This window comes from Tamandua tetradactyla, chromosome 7 (genome assembly GCF_023851605.1).
Source record: "Tamandua tetradactyla isolate mTamTet1 chromosome 7, mTamTet1.pri, whole genome shotgun sequence".
NCBI lineage: Eukaryota > Metazoa > Chordata > Mammalia > Pilosa > Myrmecophagidae > Tamandua > Tamandua tetradactyla.
The window spans coordinates 99,753,795-99,771,510 of NC_135333.1; the positions used below are offsets into that span (position 1 = coordinate 99,753,795).

General features: G+C 33.7%; 1 protein-coding gene across 2 annotated transcripts in view; it reads left to right on the forward strand.

The window, feature by feature from the left end:
* The window catches only part of LRRK2 (leucine rich repeat kinase 2), a 156,028-nt gene that overhangs the window by 70,048 nt on the left and 68,264 nt on the right, over positions 1-17,716 (forward strand). For both annotated transcript variants that reach the window (XM_077170530.1, XM_077170531.1), the window contains exons 22-31: positions 986-1,055; positions 1,533-1,750; positions 3,510-3,760; positions 4,048-4,196; positions 5,212-5,305; positions 7,776-7,962; positions 9,103-9,284; positions 11,606-11,835; positions 12,256-12,383; positions 16,241-16,459. In XM_077170530.1, coding sequence (XP_077026645.1) covers positions 986-1,055; positions 1,533-1,750; positions 3,510-3,760; positions 4,048-4,196; positions 5,212-5,305; positions 7,776-7,962; positions 9,103-9,284; positions 11,606-11,835; positions 12,256-12,383; positions 16,241-16,459 — 1,728 coding nt within the window. The remainder of the gene's footprint in view (positions 1-985; positions 1,056-1,532; positions 1,751-3,509; positions 3,761-4,047; positions 4,197-5,211; positions 5,306-7,775; positions 7,963-9,102; positions 9,285-11,605; positions 11,836-12,255; positions 12,384-16,240; positions 16,460-17,716) is intronic.

Consider the following 17,716-nt stretch of genomic DNA (forward strand, 5'->3'; position numbering starts at 1 on the left):
TCATTATTATTTTAACCTCCCATATGTTTAGCAACTGTGGAAGGACTGTGGCATATTTATATGAGAATCATTTAATTTTTTAGGAAATCATTACTATTTTAACCTCCCATATGTTTAGCAGCTGTGGAAGAACTGTGGCATATTTGTATGAGATGTTTGGTTATTCTGGTAGGTGAAATTGAAAGACACTGTATTTTTAGAATCATTTGGAAAGATCTATATTAACCTGTGCTCTAATTTTGGTCATAATTCATGTTAAAATATGAGGGTTCTTTTTTTTTGTTTTTTATTGATATATATTATATATTCACATACCATCTAATCATCCAAAGTGTACAATCATTGGTTCACAATATCATCATATAACTATGCATTTATCATCACAATCGGCTTTTTTTCTTTTTTTGTGAAAAATAACGTATCTACAAAAAAACAATAAATTTCAAAGCACATCATAACAATTATAGAACAGATTTCAGAGTTTGGTATGGGTTACAATTCCACAATTTTAGGTTTTTACTTCTAGCTGCTCTAAGATACTGGAGACATATCAATGCGATGATTCAGCATTCATACACGTTTGTTAACTCCTGTATTCTTTGTATAACTCCACTATCACCTTTGATCTTTCTCATGAGGGTTCTTTTATATTGATTCTTTGTCTTAAAATAGGCAAAATTAATTTTTACATATATGAAATCTTTTTGAATCAAGCTTTCAGTTTTTCACTTTTATCTAAAATAATGGAGAAAGAGTGGATTTTCCTAATGTCATTTTTTCACTAAAATGGATTATTTATTATATCCTCATGATCAGGCTCTTTGTATTTGCTTATTTTTGCCATAATTGTAAATAGCATTTATTCCCATTAAAACTTCTCAGGAGTTTCCATATGAAAATGTTCTCTTCTGATTCAAAAAACAAACAACAACATATGAATAAAAAAACTGTGATTTTAAAATGAACTTCCTCATTTGTTTAATAGGGTCCCATATTTGATCATGAAGATTTACTGAAGCAAAGAAGAAAATTATTGTCTTCAGATGATTCATTCAGTAAGTATTTAGAAATGATCATAAATAAATAGATATTTTTGGCAGAATTCAGTGCTTTGTTAAACTCATTCTGATTTTTCACTTTTTCTTGCCATCAACTTAATTGTACATAACCTTCTAATTATATTCACCTAATGTTTCCATACACTCTAAAAGAATAAAATACATTCATTGATTTAAAAATTTACATTTGATGAATATTGCAGTAGATGCTTTTATTCCTTTTGTGCTTTTTTTAAAATGCAAATGATAGCCTGGCAAACAACAGTGTTTTTTTTTTTTTTTCTATTTATCTCACCTGATAGATTAAATATATATTATTTACTGCTTATCTCTGCCACTGGAATATAAGCTTCATGGTTTGGTTTTTGACTGAATCTCAAAAAAGAGATCCTGACACAGTAGCTGTTCAGTAAACATTTCCTACGTAAATTTAAACTATTTGCTTATATTTTCATTGTTTGTTTTTGATGAAAGGGTCATCAAAACTGCAATCCCATATGAGGCAATCAGAAAGCATGTCTTCCCTGGCTTCTGAGAGAGAATATATTACATCATTAGATCTTTCAGCAAATGAATTAAGAGACATTGATGCCCTAAGCCAGAAATGCTGTATAAGTTGTCATTTGGAGCATCTTGAAAAGCTGGAACTTCATCAGAATACACTCACGAGCTTTCCACAGCAACTATGTGAGGTACATTTAATTTATCCTTATTACTGTCAGGTTATTTGAAGAGTGTATTTATATCTAATTTGTCATGTCATGTCGTGCTTCAGTCTTGAAAAAGAAGCTTTGTTGTGTGTGTGCCATTTCTTCCATTCTTCCAGTTTTCACACAGGTATCTTAGCCTGTGTGGTCTTCAGCAACATTTTGAGGTCAGGCAGTGGAAATAGAGATCTTTGTCTGGGTAAATCCTCCACATTGTCCAGGTCACTTCCTCATTCTTTGCCCACCTTTCCCTCTTCTACCTTACAGACCAGGTTGGGAACCCACCTCTGGTTTACATTCCCATAGCACCCAGTTCCTCCCCCAAAGCTCATACACTTTTTTTTTTTTTAACACATGGGCAGGCACCGAAAATCGAACCCAGATCTCTGGCATGGCAGGCAAGAACTTTGCCACTGAGCCACCATGACCTGCCCCTCAAAAACTTTTACATTTTGATTTAATGCATGGCCCCCTCACTAAACTGTGAACTTCCTGAGAACAGGAACTGCTTTAGGCTACTTTATGTCTATCCTCAGTGCCCAGTAAGATCTGAGATTTTATATATATATATAAAATATATGTATATATACACACAAAAAAGCAATAAATTTCAAAGTACCAATTCCTCCCCCAAATACACACACACACATATGCATATGTATAATAAGGGCTTAATAGATACTTAATGACTTAGTTCATGGGGAAATTAATAAATGCCTGACACTTCGTAGGCCTTCGATAAATACTGTTAAATGAATAATTAAAAGAACAGAATAGAATTTATCCAAGCTAAAACAAAGAGTAGTTGAAGAGATTGTAAATAGGTGATATATTAGGGCATTTGGTGAGTGGACCAGCTCAGAATCTTCTCTTAGGGAAATGTCAAAATGTAACCACCAGGATAACACTCTTCTGGACAGTCTGAGGGGTTACAACTGTGTCCCTCTTTGCAGGAAAATTTCTGATTTAACCATGGGAGTAATAGTTTTTAAACTTTCCTTTTGAATAATTTATAGACTCTAAAATAAAGGCAGGAATTTTGAAAAAAATTGGTGAGAGACCTCACTAATCAAACTCTTTGGAATTCTTTGTGTGGATAAATATGTTGATACATAAAGAGAAGCAAAGAGGTGTGACTGTTTTTGGTATTTTCGCCCTTTGAAAGTAATCCACATCAAAGATAATATGTAAATAGAAGATTTGTCATCGTCATTGTAAGAATAGGAACAATTTTAAAATAGAACGTAGAAATTTGAAATAAAAAATTTCAAAAAGTTTTAGAAGAGGAATATCTAAAATGAAGCATTTGTTATACAGAAATCACTACTTTAATGGTTAAATCTTATTTTAATAACAGTTTTTAAATCCAGTGTTTAGAATTATATTTCCTGGATTATGTATACTGCTCATTCATTAAATTATTAATTTCAGTCTTTGTTGAGACCTGTTAAGTTTTCCTGTTAACTCTTTTTGGAAATTACCGAAAAAAACAAAAACTGAATTAAACTCTGTTATTTTTCTGAACCTGCTTTGGAATGTCTACCTGTTGTATTTTATAGCAGAGATTGTTATATCAGAAATGGTAGGTCACCCAGTATACTGAAATTGTGTCGTGTATTGTGCTTTCAAGTTTTTGAAAATTCTTGATAGTTCTAGTTAACTGAGGTGTGGAAAATAAAGATATTAACTAAGATTAAGCTTCTCAGATGGTTCATTTTAAAATTTTAAAATATTGTCTTTTCAGACTCTGAAGTGTTTGAGACATTTGGACTTGCACAGTAATAAATTTACATCATTTCCTTCTTACTTGTTGAAAATGAATTGCATTGCCAACCTTGATGTCTCTAGAAATGACATCGGACCCTCCATAGTTTTGGATCCTATGGTGAGGTGTCTGACCTTAAAACAGTTTAACCTGTCATATAATCAACTGTCGTCTGTTCCTGAAAACCTCACCAATGTGGTAGAGAAACTGGAACAGCTCATTTTAGAAGGGTAAGAAAGGGGGTCATTAAAGACAAAAGACTTGTCTTATATTGAAGTTTCATAAGGTTGATAAATTATACTGACATTGTTTCTAAAGTGAGGGGCTTTAAAATTAAAGGTAATCTGATAAAAGACTGAGGTAGATAATATTGCAGATTCTATCAGTTGACTTAGATTTTCACAACTAATTTCAAAATTAATGAGGGATGCCGTTCCTTGAAGGGAAATTATTTTTATTTTTTTCTACAAAACATGAGGTTATATCATTTGATTTTCATTTTGTCTCTTATGACTAGAAACAAAATATCAGAAATATGTTTTCCCTTGAGCCTGGAGGAACTGAAGATTTTAAACCTTAGTAAAAACCACATTTCATCCCTACCAGAGGACTTTCTTGAGGCTTGTCCTAAAGTAGAGTGTTTCAGTGCCAGAATGAATTTTCTTGGTAAGTGTGGATTTCCTTACCAGGCCTTCTCAGGTTTACAGGATGAATCGTGTATGCACATTTTAGGTGGGAATGTAAAAGTACTGTTATGATTTAAATGTCAGGCTGGAGTTTCAGATAAAAAGTTAGCAGGCTGCTATTGTTATAGGCCAAAATGACACTACAAATAGTCATTACACTGTAGTTCCTTCTAGTCTATTCGACTAAAAATGCACAAGGCTGCCTAAACTGGAGCAAACCATCCTTACACAAGAACATTGTTTCATAACTGAAGTTTCTTCAGAAATTGTTTGATTACTAATGTAATTACTGTTGTTGTTTCCTTACAAATCAAGTTAATCATTTCACAGCATTCAAATTGGTAAAGTTAATATGTACTTATGAGCAATGCTCTGTGCAAAATTTAATAATATACAATATGATTATCCTTCTTATTGAGAATTATAAAATGTCCCATGTTTTCCTAGCATGTGCAAGAATACAGAGAATTATGTTCATTTGTAGCATATCTAAAAACGTTAAGGTTCCAAAAAGGTCTAATAAGTCCAAAAGATCTAATATTGAGGCAGAAAATACTTTTATAGCAATTAAACAGGTGCTCCCCATATTTTATCTTTCTCAGTGGTTCTTAAGAGCACCTGGTGGAGAGCACAAAAGTGTTTTGTAATAGTTAATTGAGTAATTTGAATTAACTTATAATGTATATCATATAATATCATTTATAATTTGAAATAATATTCTAATAATTTTACTTTGTACAAATGTTGGAAGGATGAGTTATGTTTATACATTTAGCTTTTAGATTAAAATATTTTAAGTATAATGTACTGTTTTATTGTTTAGCAATAGTATTAAAGACATTATTATCTTCACTTAAAAAAAATAGATTTACTATTGCCAGGGTTGAGTGGAAATTAAAGTGACAGGTAATTGGTAGCTATTCTTATTGTTGAATTCAATGGAAATCTATTTAAAATGAATAAAATGCCCTAATCTTATTTTTATTTTCTTTTAGTTTCTATGCCCTTCTTACCGTCTTCCATAACAAGCCTAAAATTATCTCAAAACAAATTTGCCTGTATTCCAGAAGCAATTTTAAGTCTTCCACAGTAAGTTCATTATTATTTAAATTAAAAAAAAATCACATGAGCTGGAACAGAATCTTCAGAAACATGATTTTGGTTTAAGCATATAAATATAATTGATTGCTAAATCTGCTCAGCTTGACATTTTTAAGTAAGCGAATGCTTGACTTTCAGTTGACAGAAGAACTGGGTATAGACTTGGAGTTTTATATTTTTTATTAATTTTATGTGCCATTGTATGGAAACAACTTAAGATCATGTAATTAATTGTTGCATTATTATAATATGATATTGTACAGGCTATTATTTTGACTTTTAAATTTGTAATTGCTCTCAGAAATTAATATGTTGTGAGTATACTACTAACTTTGAAATTATACTTGTTATTTTTAAGCAACATTTTAGGTGAAATTAGGACAGTTTCTGTAGTTTCAAGTTTTGTTTTTATAAATTTAATTTCATTGAAAATGAAAGCTTTGTGATAAAAATAAATGTAAGCATTGATTAGATTTTGATTGTGCTATTGCCTTAAATACTGTTCTAATTGTGTCATATATTCTGAAACTAACTCATAAGTATATATGTGTAAATATATATATATATGTATATGCAAGTAATAGTTGATTATAATCTAACCGAAGAATATGTCACATACTGTTTTAACTGTTCTGCAGGGTTTTCTGAGATGGATACTGTTCTCATCTCCACATGAGGATATTACTTCATTAGAGAGATGAAGTAATTTGCCCAAAGTTACTTTTTAAACACTAGTGAAGTTTGGCCTTCACATTCTTAACTCTTAGATATAGGCATCTATAGAATATAGGTGGTCCCATATTTTAAACATAGTATATGCTCCAAAATAAACGAAAGTCAAGTATTTATGAAAGTTGAATAGGAGATATATGCCAAAGAGAGGTCTCTTCCCAGAGAACTAAAAATATTATCCGGACCTGAATTGCACCTTACCTTTGGATAGCACCTTCACTTCAGGCATACATTTGCATCATTTTGGATGTATTTTTTCTTTACTTTTGTCATTTTGAATGTGTTTTTTCTTTACTTTTGTTCTTCTGTTTTGCAAATCTGCACACAGTTGGCCAGCATAAGTGCTGATTCAGACTAAGGAGGCACTGTTTTTGGAAAACCTAATGATCATCAATTTTGTCTCAACTGTATTGTCTATTGGAATATATATCTTATGTCTAATACCATTATCTGTGTTTGCTTCTTTTCTATATATTTTATTAACTAGGGCAAAATCTAGTACATTTTACAATAAGAAGACAGATGCTATGCAGATAGGAACCTTTTTCTAGCTGGCAGTACCACCGTGTGGGTATAGAATTAATTCAGCAGGCTTCAAAGTATATAAATTGCAAAAGCCAATCAACTTTATACGTGGTCTAATGTACCAAAGTTACTTACAATCTTTTCTTCTTACACACATATATTTTTATGTGACACATATTTTTATGCTGTTTCCTACAAAAAGTTTGGGTGGCCTATTCCTGTATGAAAGCAGTCAGTTTGCTTTGAGGGCCTACCATAGGCAGGCCACTATTGCACGGAGACAAGCTGGTAAAAGAATGCCGAATATCATTTAACTCTAAGGCCCAACCTCTGAAGAATCCCCCCAGTAATGAGCAAAAAGCAGAGGAGAAAGAGGGCTATACATACACATGTAAGTCTTGTTTAGAAGGCAGAAATTTTAATAATGATTTTGCATTTGTTAATTACTATTTCTCAGGCACCACAAGCATTTGTAAAACACCGGGTCTTTCCATTATTCCAAGTTTGACATTTAACTGAAAGTCAGTGCATTGGAACTTTTATTAGTTAGGGTTCTCTAGAGAAACAGAATCAACAGGGAACACTTGCAAATATAAAATTTATAAAAGTGTCTCACGTGACTGCAGGAACGCAGAGTCCAAAAATCCACAGGGCAAGCTGTGAAGCCAATGACTCCGATGGAGGGTCTGGATGAACTCCGCAGGAGAGGCTCACCAGCCGAAGCAGGAATGGGGCCTGTCTCCTCTGAGTCCTCCTTAAAAGACTTCCCCTGATTAGATTTAGCATCACTAAATGTAGAAGACACTCCCCTTTGGCTGATTACAAATGGAATCAGCTGTGGATGCAGCTGACGTGATCATGACCTAATCCTATGAAATGTCCTCATTGCAACAGACAGGCCAGTACTTGCCCAATCAGATAAACAGCTACCACAACTTGGCCAAGTTGACACCTGTCCCTAACCATGACAGAACTCAATTTTGTTTTTAATGGCCCTTATTCATTTAGATGTCATTCTTAATGAAACATGTCTTTTTTTCTAGTTTTTTTCCGTATGTAACTGTATAGTCACACAAACACATATGCGTACTTACATGTAAATGATGTTAGTTGGTTGTATGTGATTTTCCCTCCAATGATGTTACTTCCTGTAGTTTGGAAATACTGATTTCGTTTTTATGTTAATATTATATTGTTTTAGCTTGCGGTCCTTAGATATGAGCAGCAATGAGATTCAGCATCTACCAGGTCCTGCACACTGGAAATCTTTGAATTTAAGGGAACTTTTATTTAGCTGTAATCAGATCAGCATTTTGGACTTGAGTGAAAAAGCATATGCATGGTCTAGGTTAGAGAAACTTCATCTTTCTCATAATAAACTAAAAGAGGTAAGAGATCATCTTTAATTGTTTAAAATTATTGCCAGTTTTGGATATAATTTCATATTTTGCACTTCTACAGATTATAATTTTCAAATCTGTTAATTGATTTTGCTTACTTTTTGAATAAGAGCTAATCCTACCCTGAGCTCAATAGGTATAGTAACATTGCTTAATTTCTTTACAAAATTATTTTGTGCTATATTTTTGCAGAGTTATATGAATATTTAAATTTATTTTTACTTTTGAATATATATAATGTCTATGAGTTTCATTTTATCATGAAATTTCTGAGGGGTTAACAGATTCTAAGATACTCCTTCCATTTTCCTAGTTGTCTCTGGGCTATATATATCCTGCGTTTTCCAACTGACTTCCTTAGGTTTTAAAATTTCTGCTTCTGCCATTTAACATACTCAAAATCTTTGCCAGTTGTAACCAAATGGAGGGAATATCTTAGAGTCATGACATGGGTCAGCCTCTTTGCTTCTCTCCATTGCCTCTCTTTTAAATCTGAAGTTGATTATTTGTCTCAGATAATTGTTTTTCCTGCAAGGCTCAAGTCTATTGCCTTTAAAAGCCAAGAAGAGTCTTAAGGTGTGAGATTAGGAATAACAGAATATTTACTGGTACCTGCTATCAGCAAATTAGTGTTTATTATTATAAAAGTTATATATGAACATAGGAAGAAAAAGTCAAATCAGGATATTTTGTGAAGTGTAAATTCACTTGTTATTTAAGAACGTTAGCTGTGTTTAAGTTTGTGATTAGCTCTTTATAGATTTACTAAGAAAAAAACCCGTATGAGGGAACAGAATGAAGCCATAGATGAATGGATTTGGATAACTGTAAAGTGTTTCTTTACTTTCAATGTTGTGAGGAGATGAAATACATTACCAAGGGAGATTGGCTTTCTAAAGATTTTAAATAAATGACATAGATTGTTTTCGGTAGGTCCTTTACTTATGTTTTTAAATGTTTATGATGAAAACTTATAACAAGCCTTTGGAAAGTTTTAGAACTCTGTTGAAAGTTGTTCAGGTTGCTGATGGGATAGATGAGCCTTTCTTGTTTCCTACCAGTATCTTGTTTCCTGGCAGCACACATTTATTCCTTCTTAACGGGTTTTGTGCTTTTTGTTTCATTAAGATTCCTCCTGAGATTGGCTGTCTTGAAAATCTGACATCACTTGATGTTAGTTACAACTTGGAACTGAAGTCCTTTCCCAATGAAATGGGGAAATTAAGCAAAATATGGGATCTTCCTTTGGATGAACTACCTCTTAATTTTGATTTTAAGCATATAGGATGTAAAGCTAAAGACATCATAAGGTTTGTTTCCATTTACTTTTATTAAATTTGTTTCACATTTGGTCCAACTTCTCTGAATATATGGCTATAATTTAGGAAGAATGTTTAGTACCATCTGACATTAATGTCCTGTGTGCCATTTGCTTTTCATTTAATGAATGGGCTTATATGGTGCCACGACAGGGGCTATTTGTTTCCTTCTTGCCAAGCAAGTATTGAGAGAATGGATTCTCTTTCTTATTGTGTTTTTCAGTAGAAATGGATGGAATCTAAAGGGAAATAAGTATTACTGTTTGGTCTCTTGTTACCAGTTACACAATCAAAAGAAATATGGCAGATTATAATTCTCACACTACATTTCACATAGCACATATATATGAAACATATATTATTATATCTTAAAGCATCATAGCTACTTCAGTGATATAAAATTACAAATATTGTTTTTTCTAATGAGAATGGGTAACCTATTTTTACTGTGTACATGTTTGAAACCACCAAACTCCCAAATACCACTTTCTATTCTCTGTATGTTAAAGGACTTTAAATATTTTTGATATCAGACTTTATTCTACCTTTTATTCTTTTTTGAACAGCTGTGTCTTATTGTTACTTACTCATGAAATTGTCTGTTTCCTTTTCCGCAGAATCACTCCTGCTATATTTATCTTGCAGCCCTCAGCTAATTATCACTGCTCAGTGTATCCTTGGCTGAGACAGGGACCATGGCTGTGCTTGTTCATTATTTGATTCTTGGAACCTAACACAGAGCCCGGCACACAATAAATAGTTGTTGAATTACCAATGAACTATACTTAACCTAATTCTCCTCTGCTTTTTTACATTTGTCTCTTGTCTCTTTTTATGAGGATTTGGTTTTCTGTTCTCCTGAGCTTGACTTAGTTTGAAAGGAAATATTTTGTCACTGTCTATACTGAACTTGACTGTCCCTCAACAAACATAAATATTTTCCATGGATTTTCCTTCCTGATGCTGGAGAAGATACTCATATGAGTCAGTTCAATTATTACCAAAAATTTAATGGGACTAATTTTCCATTTATTATGCTATATTACCAAACTAATGCAAAACTAAATGTTTTTAAATGTATATAAACTTTTTAGAAGGAAAAAAAAGCAGAAAACCTGGGACAGTTTAGAAATTATAGGCATCATTTTCTCTTTTAAGACATTTTCTCCCAAAGAATGGCAAATTCTTAAAATTAGACATGTGGACCATTGATTTTCTTACTTTTGGTGGTGAAAATGGGACTTACGTTGTTTGTGAGAAAATGAGTAATTTCGACGACTGCAAACACAAGATCTGATATACCAGATCTTATTTTCTACCACATCAAAGAAATCAAGAAAAGTAGTGCTGCCTTTTGGTCAGATCATCAGGGCTGTTGGTCAGAGTCTTGTTAGATCTGAGAATGGATCAGCCAATATTCCCTAAAATTCACTTATAATTTAGATTACTCCCCTAATTTTTAATTTTGCCTACATTTTAGCAAAGTTTAAAATATATCTTTGTATATTCATTGTAATTTCAAGAACATTTGAAATCTTCAATTCTAAAGGAGGTTTTGGTCTACGGCCCTACCACCCCGAATGTGCCCGATCTCATTTAAAGGAGGTTTTGTTGGGCCACCTATAGTACTTCTAATTAGCTCTAATTATTTTTACATTAGGATTATTAGTAATAGCAACATATTTTAAGACCTGGTGATAATATAATAGTTTAGTATGTATTTATTTATAGTGTAGCCAATCTATCTCACTATCTGTGTACATATGTGTGTACATATGATATATATGAAATGTCATATATATATACATATATCTGATACATTTGATCATATACCTGTGTAGCATGTATGTTGCATATGACAACACACACAAATAACCTCAGTATCAAGATTTAGTATAATGGTATACATATTCTCATCCTTGGTTCTATGACATATGGACTTCGTAACTTTTATAATTTAGAATATTTATGGTTTTATTTGTTTTATTTAAATGAATTCAGATATATTACATTCTAATTAGTATTAAAATATATTTTGGCATTTTGATTATTTCTGGAGATTGTGTAATATGCCAGTATGTTTAATAATGCTACTTATTATCACCTACACTAACATTATTAATAAAACATATATAAATATGAACAGTACATTGGGAGTCGTGTGCATTATTAGCTATATGAACTATGCACTAATTTTTTGCATACTTCATTTTTGGGCAACCTGATTTTTAAAGGATGTGGTACATAAGAACCTAAATCTTAAGTTTACTATTAAGCAGTTTATTATTTTATTTTTGTCTTTCAAATACCAGGTTTCTTCAACAGCGGTTGAAAAAGGCTGTGCCCTATAACCGAATGAAACTTATGATTGTAGGAAATACAGGGAGTGGTAAAACCACCTTACTGCAGCAATTAATGAAAACCAAAAAATCAGATCTTGGAATACAGAGTGCCACGGTCGGCATAGATGTGAAAGACTGGCCTATCCAAATAAGAGGCAAAAGGAAGAAAGACCTCATTCTAAATGTGTGGGATTTTGCAGGTATTTTTGTCTCTAGGATTTTTAGAATTCATTTATCTTTTTATTTAGAACAGGGATTTAAAAACTGAGTTTTCTGTTCCAATACTTCAAACACAGTTGGTCGAACCTGTAGAATTATTCCAAATCTGTTTTCTCCTCCTTACTGTACCTGCCACCAGATGGAGGGTTACATGAAAGGGAAATGTTAGAAACTGGCTGGTGACAGCTGAAGCTAAGTACCTGGTAGGTGGCTGAACGCATATGATAAAAGTTGTCAATCTCTAATTAAGAAGCTCAGGATACCTTTTACAACAATGTCTGTTGATTATTTTTCTCCTCTCAGTATGCTGCGTAGTGTATAGTATTACCTAAAAAAGAGAAAAATATATGGATTGCTGCCTCTTGTCTGGAAAGCTAAGAAAATTTGCAATCTTTATTTAGGTCATGAGGAATTCTACAGTACTCATCCCCACTTTATGACCCAGCGGGCATTGTACCTTGCTGTCTATGACCTCAGCAAAGGACAAGCTGAAGTTGATGCCATGAAGCCCTGGCTCTTCAATATAAAGGTGATCTCTTACAGTCAATTGAAAATACAAAATAATTCCACTTTTCTGATTTGTTAGGTAATTTATTTGGTGACAGTTGCTTCAAACAGTCTCTTCAAATATTTTTTTTGAAGAAAGTTAGATTGGGACAACTGAAAAAAATTGGAAAATGAATTGTAGGCTTTGTATCAGTGTTAGGTTTCTTGAACTTGATAGCTGTACTTAAGGTGGTTACAAAAGTGAATATCCTTGTTCTTAGGAAATGTACATATGGAAGTGTTAAATGAAGGGAAGTATGATGTATGTAACCTACTCTCAGATGTTTAGAAAATGGATTATACTATATTTGATAGATAGATAGATAGAAGGAATAATATAACAAAATTGGCAAAATGCTAATAGTGGGTAAGTTTGGGTATTTGGGTTGGGGGTATGTTGAAGTTCAATGTATTTTCTAAAATTATTTTTGCACTTTCTTGCCAGTTTTAAATTATTTCAAAATAAGTTAAAAAAAAGGAACTCTAAACTTTTGAATTGGTTAAGTTTTAGAACAATTAAACTGTGAACCAAAAATAAAGGGTTCCATATTGCTGAATATTATAGATATCTGAAATTCTTTTATGCTATAAAATTTGGAAATATGAATATTAAACCAATTTTTATCATATTTTTCTTAAATAGAATATATGCTTCCTTAATTTAAAATAAACCATGCGGAAAAAAAGCAATCCATATTCACCGGTTATTTCTTCAGTAGCATTTTAGTACTAAATCCTTCATATTGTATACTTTTCAAATGTTCTGAATTAATGTGCACTTATATTTGGAACCTCCTTTTGTAATATTTCTACCTTTTCCCTTGCTGTCATGCTTTTCACTATTCCTCCAAATAATATGACTTTTTAGAATTGTGTCAAAATTAAGAGTGAATGTTTTTTGAATGATACCCTAAAGAGCTCTTTTGTGAGTAAAGTTTGTCTCTGGACTTTTTGGCATGCATTTTGCCTGCATACAAACTTACTTTATAATTTTGGTATTTTGTTTAACCTCCTTTTTCTTGACTTTATTATAGCTAGTGGAAATAAACCAACACTATTGTGGCAATAATGTGTGTTTTAGTGGCTTGCTTTTTTTTTATTGTAGATTCTGAGTTGAATGATTTTATAATAAATTCAGGATATTGAATTCAAAGATGAATGACAGAAAATTAAAGACATTGTTTCTTTGATATATTTTTTGGTTTATTAAATGCTTATTTTATTTATAAGTCCAAAGCACACCTAGAGAATAACCCATTTTTAAGGCATGAAAAAAAGAGAGAAGGGGGTGTAAGGGTAGTTTAGTGGTAGAATTCTTGCCTGCCATACAGGAGACCTAGGTTCAAGTCTCAGCCTGTGCACTTACTGTCTCCCACCCCCCTACCAAAAAAAATTCAACAAATGGTGCTGCAATAACAGGATAGTCACATGGAAAAAGAATGAAATGTGACCCCTGCCATACAGCATACCAAAAAGAAGAGAGAAAAAACAAAACAAAATAAACAACTGCTGTCATTTAAACTGCTTAAAAATGGTAGTAATTGGACTAAGAAGGTGTGTAATGGCTGACCACAGGTTGTGGTGCCTGCTAGGGCTGGTAGGAATGGAACTGCCCCTGGATGGTGGACCTGGTAGCCATGGTGTGGGGCTGGATTTTGCAGAAGAGTTGGGGGGCTTGCCCTGGTCTTTGGGCTCTCACTCCCTACTTCCTCACCAGCAGCTTCAGGCAGGAATATGACTCAGATCTGTAATGCATAGTATTTACCCAGGGGCCATGTATGAGGAGAGGGTAGTGAGGGATTGGATTCTCCTCCGGGTTCAAGAATATGATCAGCCCATTCCCTGAAAGAACCATTTAACTTGGGCAATAGCAGCCAATCAGGCAATCAGTACCATAACTCCATTCAAGGGATGCACCTCATCACAGATGAACAAGGATATACTTGTGAAAGGAAGGATTTGCTGGCGAATGGCTGCTGTCATGTCAACGTCCCTAGTGCAAAGCTGTGCTGCTGTGATGGCTGTTTGTCCAGTGGCTGCTGCAGCACCTATGAGTTCTGCATCTCCGGCTGCCTGCAGCCCAAGAAGCCACTTCTCCTGGAGCGCTTTCTGAGCTGGGCAGCTGCGGAATTCCAGAACCTCTTCAGAGCAGTGGAAGACCACTTTGAATTGTGTTTGGCTAAATCCAGGAGCTTGTCTCAGAGTGTGCTGCATGAGAACACCTATAGGGGCCATGTTCTACTCAGCTATGGTATGAAGGGAACCTCAGGAAAATTATGGACCCTCTCGTCCCCATGTCCTGTAGGGGAAACCCAATGTTAAGTCAGTTCTTAAATGGAGATACATTAGCAGTTTGCTCTATGGCTTCATTCTTTATTGCTTTCAGCTTCTGCAGGTTTAACAGGTATAAATACTCAGTTTCCCTATGATTTTCAATTTAAGTAGTTCATAGTGTGCATTAGAAAGAAGAAAAGAAAATCCAATTGTGATGGTAAAGTTCATAGGTCAGCTTGGCTAGGTTATGGTGTCTAGTTGCTTGGTCAAGCAATCACTAGCCTGATGGTTACTGTGAGTGTTTCATAGATTTAAGTCATCAGTAAGTCGATTGCATCTCTGGCTGATTACATCTACAATCAACTGAGATTGCCTTCGACAATGAAAGATGCCTCATCTAATCAGTTGAAGGCCTTAAAAGGGGAAGTATGACTTCAGCAGTTAGAAGGAAGAATTTTCATCTCTATTCAGCTACCCAGCTTCTCCTGCGGAATTCATCAAAACCTTCATCTGAGTTCCCAGTTTGCAACCTGCTTTACAGAATTCAAACTTGCCCATTCCCATGTTGCAGGGACTGCCTGTTTTCTTAGAGAGTAAACTGTCAGACAATGGCTTTTTTTCTTTTTCTAATTTTTAAAACATTTTACAAGCACACACTCCCCATTCCTTTTCACTCTCTCTTCTGGCAACCTCTGGTTTGCTCTCTAGCTTTGTAAATTTGTTATTTATAGTTATTTCTTATAAGTGATATTATACAATTTTGTTCCTTAAGTATACTGTTTATTTCACTGAGTAAAATATTTTCAAAGGTCTTCCTTGTTGTAGCATGTCTCATAACTTCAGTATTTTTTTAATGGCCAAATAATATTCCACTGTGTGTTTATACCACATTTTGTTAATTTATTCATTTATTGATAGACACTTGGGTAATTCCCAGCTTTTGGCTCTTGTGAATAATTCTGCTATAGACATTGGTGTACATGTGTCTGGGAGCCTGTTTTCACTCTGGGCTTATGCCTAGAAGTGAGGTTCCTGGGTTGAATGGTAATTCTATATCTAACTTTTTGAGGAACTGCCATATCATGTTCCACAGTGGCTGCACCATTTTACATTCATACCAACAATGCACTAGAGTTCAAGTTTTTCCACATCCTTACTCACACTTATTTTCCATTTAAAAAATAGTGGTCATTCTTTTGGGTGTGAACTGGCACATCATTGTGGTTTTAATTTGCATTCTCTGGTTGGCTACTGATGTTGAGTATCTTTTCATGTGCTTATTGGTCATTTGTGATTCTTTTCTGGAAAATATCTGTTAAAAAATATCTGAAAAAAAATAAGAAGGGTCATAAGAATGACTTCATATTCCTTGCTAGGTTAAAGAAAGTTATTACATTGATGGAAATATTCCCAAATTCATTAATAATGGAAGATACTTAATATTTTCCTTTTTAAAGTAATTTACTCATTTCCTTTCAATGGAATCTTACAAAAGCAAATATCAACAGAGATTTCAGCAGTTCTGATTTTTTAACAAACACAAGTGTTTTGTTTCTTTATCTTTAGGCACGTGCTTCTTCTTCCCCTGTGATTCTCGTTGGCACACATTTGGATGCTTCTGATGAGAAACAGCGCAAAGCCTGCATAAGTAAAATCACCAAGGAACTCTTGAACAAGAGAGGGTTCCCTGCGATACGGGACTATCACTTTGTGAATGCCACCGAGGAATCTGATGCTTTGGCCAAACTTCGGAAAACCATAATAAATGAGAGCCTTAATTTCAAGGTAATATGGTTTATGCCTAGTTTGGGGTGATATATAAATGTAAGTTATTAATTCTTATGCTATGCGACTGCTTATATATGTCAGAAGTCTTGAAAAGTGAAAATTTATCTTTATATAGTACTTTTCCCCATAGTCATTAGCGTGTTTAAAGTACTTTTAATTTTAAAATTGCTTATTTATATCATGCTCCATTTCAAATTCATAGAAACAGAATTAGAATAATTAGAGGAACCTTGATGGATGGTGATCTGAGATAATTTTTCTGATGCCCTTTCTCTCCCAGCTTCCTCCAGTGGTGATTCAGTCAGTAGGATAGCAGTGAACACTGGGGGTCACTTTCTTCTGTTATCCTTTGGCTGTTCTGACAGCTTTTTGTTTGGTTGCCAAGATCACTAATTTGATTTACAGCAATGTCCAAGCAAATTTTTAGTTCAAACAAACTGAGTTTTGCATTTTAGAAATTATGTTTTTTCATTTCAAAAGTTCTCTTCTGGTAAGTCAAATTATAATTCATAGGGTTCATGAAACACAAATAAATTGATTGTCAGGGTTGTATAATACTTGCAGGAGAAAGGAATCTTTCCTAGGGAAAACATGGTGTAAACACTACTGAAAAACACTCTGACTAGTTCAATATGATACACACACAATGGTGGATTCCACCATTAGTCCTGTTGGCTTAGCTCATTAGCACCAACAAGAAAGATCACGGATTATAATTAGGATACTGTTTTGCCTAGGCAGTTGCAGAATAATTATGACAAGTATCCTAATGCATTCTCAAAAGCATTCCAGTTTGGATGATAAATTATATGGTTACCCTGTAACCCAGCCCCATAACTTCCCCCTTTTGCTACTTCATTCGCATTCTTTGAGAATGCTTATCTATTTCTATCTAGGTTTTCCTCCATGGGTTAAAATACAGACTTTATCTGAAACCTTAATCCATAAGTGATAAGGAGAAGGAATATGAAAAGTAGAGGTTAGCAGAAATACATTTAATTTTCTGGGACTAGGGATACATGAAAACAATCTTTCAAATGACAGTTTGGAGCGAAAGACGGAAGTAATGATTATGGCTTAAGTAAATCAGGTTCTTCAATGCTCCAGTTACAAGGTAATAAAGAAAAAGCTATTTTTTTCATTGACTAAAACCCAGTTTCTAATTGGAATACATTAAAATTCTGCTAGGTATTGCTGGGTAAAGGGAATCTGTAATTTTCATGGGTCTAGAGATGGAGAGAGTTTGCCATCTGG